General features: G+C 40.3%; 1 protein-coding gene across 3 annotated transcripts in view; it reads right to left on the reverse strand.

Annotated features, from left to right (window-relative positions):
- TMEM2 (transmembrane protein 2) overlaps positions 1–8,713 on the reverse strand; it is a 142,489-nt gene that overhangs the window by 22,871 nt on the left and 110,905 nt on the right. For all 3 annotated transcript variants that reach the window (XM_011970187.1, XM_011970188.1, XM_011970186.1), the window contains 3 exons: positions 7,853–8,008; positions 5,017–5,194; positions 2,251–2,466 (listed from right to left, as the gene is read on the reverse strand). In XM_011970187.1, the coding sequence (XP_011825577.1) occupies positions 2,251–2,466; positions 5,017–5,194; positions 7,853–8,008 (550 nt within the window). The remainder of the gene's footprint in view (positions 1–2,250; positions 2,467–5,016; positions 5,195–7,852; positions 8,009–8,713) is intronic.

The following is an 8,713-nucleotide window of genomic DNA, read 5'->3' on the forward strand; positions in this document are numbered from 1 at the left end:
AAAAAAAAAAAAAAAAAAAAAAAGGACATATTCCACTGAAAAATAGTTACAAATAGTTAAATAATGATCATTCTATCTTGAGATCCAATTGCTGCCATTTTTAGCATACTACATCATTTCTAAGTAACAACAAATGGCAGCAGATCTGGGCTTCTGGCCCAAATTTCAAATTCTCAGGAGTAAATTTCTGGTCTATGGTCCTACCATTCCCAGTGCCCCCTGAGGAGTATTAGATGATTTCTTTCTTTCTTCATCTATAAATAAAAACAGAATTACTACTCTGATTTGTAATATAGATCAGGTTAATATTCTCAAATACATTAGATATTCAAAGGACTGAATGCTTTACTGAGTGAATGTTGAATAAATGAAAAATATGTCATATTGATAGTCACAATGGTAATTTATAAAAGAGCTACCATAACCACATATTTTATAGAAACATTTATGATTACTTAAAAAATATAACGTTTTCATTAGTGCGTACCTGCCACTTTAAGACAGACAGACAGATGTATGCACACATGCACACATGCATGAAAACGCATGAGTGGCAAGAACTTTAACCAAAACTGTAGCTTCAAAAAGACTAAAAGCTTTTTATTATTTATTATTATTATTATCATCATCATTATTGAGACAGAGTTTCGCTCTTGTTGCCCAGGCTGGAGTGCAATGGTGCAATCTCAGCTCACTGCAACCTCCGCCCCCAGGTTCAAGCGATTCTCCTGCCTTAGCCCCTAAAGTAGCTGGGATTACAGGTGCCCACCACCACGGCTGGGTAATTTTTTCTATTTAGTAGAGATGGAGTTTCACCACGTTGGCCAGGCTGGTGACCTCAGGTGATCCACTTGCCTCAACCTCCCAAAGTGCTGGGATTACAGTCTATTATTTAATCCTGGCTGGGCGCAGAGGCTCATGCCTGTAATCCCAGCACTTTGGGAGGCCGAGGCGGGTGGATCACGAGGTCAGGAGATCAAGACCATCCTGGCTAACACGGTGAAACCCTGTCTATATTAAAAATACAAAAAAATGAGCCGGGTACGGTGATGGGTGCCTATAGTCCCAGCTGCCTGGGAGGCTGAGGCAGGAGAATGGTGTGAACCTGGGAGGCGGCGCTAGAAGTGAGCTGAGATTGTGCCACTACCCTCCAGCCTGGGTGATAGAGTAAGACTCCGTCTCAAAAAAAAAAAAAAAAAAAAAAAAACTTCCTACCTTTTAATTGTCTGCATGGGGCAGAGCGCGAGGGGAGGATCTTCTCCTTTCAAAATCCTGGGCAACTGTACCTCCATTCTGCAATCTCTTCCACCCACTAAAATTTGACTATTAAAATCACCTTTGCAACTTACTGCTCTTCTCCTTAAATAATACTAAGAGTAGCAAAGCACTGAACTATGTGCCAGGCCTTAAGCTAAATGCTTTACATATACACATGTACTCTATCTTCACAACAGCCTCCTATGAGAGTAATTACTATTATCCCCATTGTGCACTGACATAGAGTAGTTAATCAACTTGCCCAATGCATACTTTAGAAAATAACAAATTCAAACCCAGAATTCAAACCCAGGCAGTCTAGCTCTAGAGTCTGTGCTCTTAACTATATATATTACCTTGCAAATTAGTTCATCTTCTTGTACTAGGCATCAATACACATTAATGCTTAATGTCTTCAAAGAGATGCTTCTCAATGGATATCATCTCCATATTTTCATAGACATTATATCATAATATAATTAGGAAATTTTCCTTAGATTCCTTTCTTATCCACTCACTCCTAATCTCCAGCTCTGTCCCCGGGAACATCTCACTTTTAATGTGACCTACTGATATTTTGCTCAAAAGTCAGATTATTTAAGTAGAGATTAATGACCCCGAAAGCAAAGGATAAAAATACCTCTTAGAGGGCACAGCTGTAGTGCGGCAAGAAAACCTAAGAGTCAAGAAACATGGGTTCTTGCCCCAACTATGTTGCAACCACTTTAACCCACGGTAAATCAGCTGTTCTCTCTGGGACTCACTTTTTCACCTCTTAAACAGATCTGGAGTTGGGGAGTTTTAAGAAAAATTCCAGGAGTCCATGACTCCTAATGAATCAAAAGAAAGAAAAGAAAGGACAGGACAGGACAGGAAGATAGATCACACTTTGGAAAATGTCAATCACGCTGAAAAGCTGAAGAGTACTTCTCACAGAAGCAGTGCTGGCAGGAGCTGGTAGGAACTTGGGCATTATACGTTTGCTAAGCCTACCTGTGCATAGGTCCCGCTGCAGATCACTGCATTCCACTTAGTAACATTTACACAGCTTGGATGGCGGATCAGGTAGTTGTCCATTCTTCCCACATAAGCATCCTTGTATCCTGTCACAGAGCCATCAATGTCGTGGAATATGGAGTTCTTATCACCATCCAGCTCACAATCTTCAAACCAGGGACCAGGCTTTCCGAAAAAGACATTCAGAGAGACCTGACCACAGTGAAAAAGAAAGACATCACAAAGTGAGGGCTCCTGCCATCGCAGCATCCCCTGCCGTGACCCGACTGCAGATCCATTGTGATTGCTTTAAGGTTAGAGCAGTTCTGAGTTACAGTTCATAGTCGTCAGCTATGGCACTCAAGTCAACCTGAGTTTTCTACTCAATTATTATGACATACTGGGGTTGGGGAGAATTTCCCAAAACCTTATGGTATTTAATGGGCAAATGTTAAATGTCATCTTTATTTGTATTCTTCTTTTCCCCACTTAAAAACTATTACCTGTTCCCCAGACAAAACTCAAGGGAGACTATGTAGTCACATACATTTGTTAAAAATTATAAACCGTACATGTAAGATCTATGCATTCCCCTATATGTAAATTATACCTCAATGAAATAAAAATCTATGACAAGTTATCTTCAGAGCTAGTTAATCATTTTATCTCCAAATGCTTCCGTTACTTGTTCATATGACTCCCCCCCACCAAAAAAATAAACAGAGAAGTACAGGTCAAAACAGAAACACAGTTTAAGTGTTGGCTTAGTATGGCTGAGTTACTGATAAACTCACTTGAATCTGCTAAAAAGCCCATACTACTATCTTACTCCTCAATACAGGCCAAACTCAGCTCAATAATTTTCACATCCAGTGGAGTTTACTTAAAGCCTTTATCAAACACATAATGCACAGCTGCAAAATGGGCTGCAGGTGACATGTTTTACAGCCTTTAGCTGCTTTTCATTAACAGTAAATTATATAATACTAATGCTATTCAAGTCACGCAGATATATCTCTTAAATGCTTTTATGTACTTTTTGCCCTGGGGTGTTTTTAAATCAACAGAACATCTAAATGATAAGCAACTCAATGGAAAACTGTGACATCTAGGATAAGTAGCTGCAAGTTCTTGGTTCCATACTTTTTCTCTTTTCCTACATGGTTAAATCTGATAAAAGTTTCGAGCATATTTTCCACCCTTTTAAGTAAAGCAAATTTTGCAAACTGCTCCCTTTATAAGCTTCAGAGCACCCCCACCATAGAAAACTCCAGACTGGATGAACTGCTGGACTTAAACACTATGGATTGTCTTCTGCTGTTATAACTTTAGGACAACAAATACAGTGTCTAACAAACCGCTTTTCAGTATGCCTATGGCAGTGATGGCACTACATGGAGAACTACGGGGAGGTCCACGTGGGCAGTAAGGAAACAGCAAGTCTCCACACTGGACAGGTGATCCAAGACTCATCCTGCTGATTTATGTGGATGCCATCTACCAGCCTAGTCCTACCCCTCCCCTGGAGTCACATGGCCTAAGAAAGAACCAGCCAACCAAGCTGACACTCCAATTTGTACCTGTGCCTCTGATCCACGCCCAAGCTGTTGCAGAAAACCGGACATAGACTTTGATAAACCTATCAAGCTCTATTTTAAATTGGGCAACTATAAAGTTTGTGGGTGGATGTGAATGAGAGAATGAGAATTTATTTCCCAGGTGTGGCTGCCTGTGGGAGCAGGGAGCTAGATGTCCTGAGACTTCTCTTTCTCGTGCCATTGCCATCATGGAACTGGCAAGATGATGAAAGGCTGGGGGCATGTAATCAGATCGTCCTGTGTGTTACAGGTACAGGTGATACTGGTGAAATTGGTAAGAAAACGATTCCTGTGGGCTACTGTACTGTAAATGGTAATTTTTATAGTCTATCTGCCATCTTCATAAAAACCTTCCAACAGTTTATATCAGAAGTAACCCAATTTCAGCCAGGTGCAGTGGCTCACACCTATATTCCCAACACTTTGGGAGGCCAAGTTGAGAGGATCATTTGAGACCAGGAGTTAAAGACCAGCCCAGGTTAATGAGGCCCTTTCTCTATTTAAAAAAAAAAAAAAAAAAATTTTAAGTAGCCAGATGTGGTGGCATATGCTTGTAGACCCAGTTACTTAGGGAGCTGAGGTGGGGGATGGCTTGAGCCCAGGAGGTTGAGGCTGCAGTGAGCCATGATTGTGCCACCATTCACATCACTGCACGGCAGCCTGGGTGACAGGGTGAGACCCTGCCTCAAAGGAAAAAAACAGAAAAGAAAAAAGAAATAACCTAATTTGTATCACACTGTCACAGTAATCTGCTTTATTCCCAACCTCTTATCCTCTAGTTCCCCAGAAGAATAGCCCTCAGACAAGTAAAACAGCAGGAAGGACCCAAATCTCTTAGTGGAAATGGACTACCCAACCAGCATATTTCACTGAATTTTCCAAAATTGTATGTCCTCTTGTTCCTATGAAACTCTACAATTTCTGTATCATCTCTTGAAGTCATTTTCCCTATCAAGGTATGACTTGAATGTCAAACATACCCCAAGTCACACGGGACTTCTGTTCTCACCTTGAACTCAATGGGAGAGTGTGCATGGAATTAGGAGCTGCCTCTGTGTGTGTTTTTCCTCCCACTCATACAGACTCAGTGCAAATCCTTTGCATTTTTGTCTATCCCTCCTTTTCTCACCATAGTCACTACATAGGAACGACAGAACATACTTACATGTGGACCAAACTTCACGAGGGAGATATTATTCCTGGGGGTTATCTGCCAGGAATTCTTCATGAGGAAGCCAATTGCACTGCTGTACCTATCTGGAGTTGGCACATACTTTTTGAAAGTGCTCCTGGTGAGGTGAATGGGCCCATCATAAATCTGAAAGCCTCTAATTGGGAATGTCCTGTGGAAATACAAGATTTTGTTTAATGCACATGGGCTGTCCCCTTAGCAGCACTTCATTTACTTGTTTTATGAATATAGCTAAATATCCTGTATGCACTATGCAAAATTCTAGGATACAATGGGAACCAAAACAAGATCCCTGATCAAATGAAACATACGCTGTAGTGGGAAAGACAAACAGAAAAACAGAGGATCATTTCAGAAAATAAGTGCTATAGAGACCATAAGACACGACATTATGATGGATTGGGTGGGGAGAAAGATGCTATTTTAGACAGAATGGAGGCCTCTCTGAAGAGGTGACTTTGTTTTCCTAGAATCAACTCAGTTAAGATCTTTTATTTGGAACCTCAGGTACTTTGGTCTTTGTTTCCAAATCTCCAGCCATGAGAACAAAAGACAAGCCTTTGCTTAGGCAGGGAACTGACTCTTAAGCCACTAAATGACAGTACAAAGGTAAAATGATACACATAAAAGAGTGAAAGCATGAGCCCTCAAGGCTTACCATGTCAACAGGTTTAGCTAGACTGAGAATTTTGTTTTATTCATTTTCCCCTTTCTGTTCAAACACAAACTCCTTAGCCTACTAATCATAAATCAATAACCATACTTAATGTATAGGAACTGGTAATATTCTGAATTCCTTAAGTTCCTCTCCTATTAATTCTTTAACTGCATGGCAGAGGATCTCTATAGCAACTAATTATTCTACAACTAGGCAATGTTTTACAGCAAAAGCATATATGCTAGCAAGAAAACCAAATAGCCTAGTTAAAAACCTTCACATCATGATGTATTTAATATTTCTAAGCGTACATCTCAACATGGTTCTTCCCTGTAGAAAAGGTTGTGATATGGTTTGGCTCTGTGTCCCCACCCAAATCTCATCTTGTAGCTCCCATAATTCCCACGTGTTGTGGGAGGGACCCAGTAAGAGATGATTGAATCATGGGGGCGGGTCTTCTCCGTGCTGTTCTCATGATAGCGAATGGGTCTCACGAGATCTTACGGTTTTAAAAACAGGAGGCTCCCTGCACAAGCTCTCTCTTTTTGCCTGCTGCCATTCACGTAAGATGTGACTTGCTCTCGTTGACTTACGCCATGATTGTGAGGCCTCCCCAGGCGTGTGGATCTGTAAGTCCAATAAACCTCTTTCTTTTGATTTTAAATTGCCCAGTCTCAGGTATGTCTTTATCAGCAGTGTGAAAATGGACTAACACAGGTTGTAAAGATATAATAAGATTAAAGCAGATTCCATTAATCAATAAGAAATTTTGATTTTGGAAAATCCTCCTTACCAAACAGCAAAAAGCATTTTGAAATAAAACTGGAGGTCGATATAAAACACAGAGTGGAATTGATTTGGCCACCATCACATTGCAGCCCATGTGCCAACCAACACAGCTTTTTAAAAAATCTACATGTTAGAAGCAGCAGCAAGAGCCTAATTGTGAAGAGTACAGCACTGAAGACAACCTAACTGGGTTTGAATTCCACCTCCTCTACCTTTAGTAAGATACTCATTTATAAAACAGGATGCTGGCAGTGCCTATCTCATTGAGCTTTGTGAGGATTAAGTAAATATATTTACAACAGGGCCTGACATATCATAAGCATTTAATACACGTTAGCAATGAAAATATCCATGAGGTTCTTTTCCCAGTGGCTTCTAAGGGCTAACAGGAGCTCCACACAGAGTGTAGCACATAGCAGTGCTCAATATTGCACAACGACAAGCACAAGAGGTGAGCAGCCAAGCCTAGTGACCTTTCTCCAGAAAATAATACAGCTCTCCTCCAAGTCCTCGCTCTGCACCACTAGTCCCCAAAGCTAGCAGTCTGTTTGCCCCATTCCTCTGCCCTGTTCCAGCCCAACATCCAGCAATAGTACTCCTCTAGGGGAGTTGATTGTTGAAGAATTATGACATGGGCTCAGATGTGAGGCCTAAAAACACTGTTGAATATTTTTCTACCTGGTTTTCTCACAAGTAAAATGAGAAGTCCAAACTGTGCCTCAGAACTGAGATATGAATTATTAGTTAATAGTTTCCTTAAAGCTTTGAAGACGTGCTAAGTACAATTTTAATGACTCTGTGATGATGATGACGACAGAAAACATGCCAAGAGCCTAGCCGTTCCCTTCAACATCTAAACCGCCATTAATTAGACAGCCGTGGAGGGGGTTTGAGGTAACTTTGGCATCGATCAACTTTCATTTCCTAGGACTCTTTTCAGTAGGTAATTTCCTTTTTCCAGTAGCTATTTCTGAAAACCAACAACACACATTGAGGAAAAACTGACCTAATGTCATAGTTTAGGGTTTGGCAACTTTCTATGGCTCAAGAAGGAAGAAGAAAACAGTTTATATAAGGTCTTATATAAGGAATGAGAAACAAGACAGGTTTCTTTGTTATAAAATTGATAATTAAATCTATGAAATGTTTAATAACGAAGGCTCCAAAATTTCAGGAGGATAATACACATAATAATTATAATAGTACTAGTAGTAGCAGTAGTAGTAGTAGTAATAAATAATAAAATAGGAAGAGTTTCACAGTAGGAACCAAGCCATCCAGGATTATTACAGAAACTCCCCTGAGGATTAGGTTTTCCTTTATTGCTTACATTTGACACTGTACAGCTAAAGCAATGCTTACCTGTTCCTGGGTAATGTCCGAGGCTTCTGGTCTATTCCTCCAGTGCCTACATACTTGTTCTGACCACCCTGAAAGCCGTAATTCCTGCTCTCCCCAACAAAGAGAGATTCAGATACCTCTTGGCTGGAACCTTCATCACTTGGAAAGCTTCCATCACTGTTAACATGAGAACAATCATTAGCTACATTTCTCTAGAAAGTTTAAATGTATTCCCAAATGTAGGCATGCTATAACTGAAAAGCTAAAAGTTTTAAAAGAAGTCAATAGCTTTTTCTCATACATATTCACAAGTCTTCAGAAACTGCTTTTTTTTTTTTTGAGACAGGTTCTTGCTCTGTCGCCCAAGCTGGAGTACAATGGCAAAAACATGGTTCACTGCAGCCTTGACCTGCTGCGCTCAAACAATCCTCTCACCTCAGCCTTCCAAGTAGCTGGGACCACACATGCCTGCCACCACACCTAGCTAATTTTTAAAAATTTTTGTAGAGATGGGGTCTTGCTATGTGGCCCATGCTGGTCTTGAACTCTTGGCCTCAAGTGATCCTCCTGCCTTAGCCTCCCAAAATACTGGGATTATAGACATGAGCCCTCACACTCAGCCTTGAAATTGCTTTTAAACTATAAAAATACCAGTACCTACTTATAGTTTAATATATATACATACATATCCCCTCTTACTATATATATACACACATATATATAAATTTTTTTTTTTTTTTTAAGAGACAGGGTCTCATTCTGTTGGTCAGGCTGGAACAGCAACCTTGAACTCTTGCGCTCACAGGATACTCCCACCTCAGCCTCCAGAGTAGCTAAGATTACAGGCATGCCACTATGCCTAAATTTTTTTTTTTTTTTTTT

Source organism: Mandrillus leucophaeus, unplaced genomic scaffold, assembly GCF_000951045.1.
Source record: "Mandrillus leucophaeus isolate KB7577 unplaced genomic scaffold, Mleu.le_1.0 Scaffold93, whole genome shotgun sequence".
Taxonomy (NCBI): Eukaryota; Metazoa; Chordata; class Mammalia; order Primates; family Cercopithecidae; genus Mandrillus; species Mandrillus leucophaeus.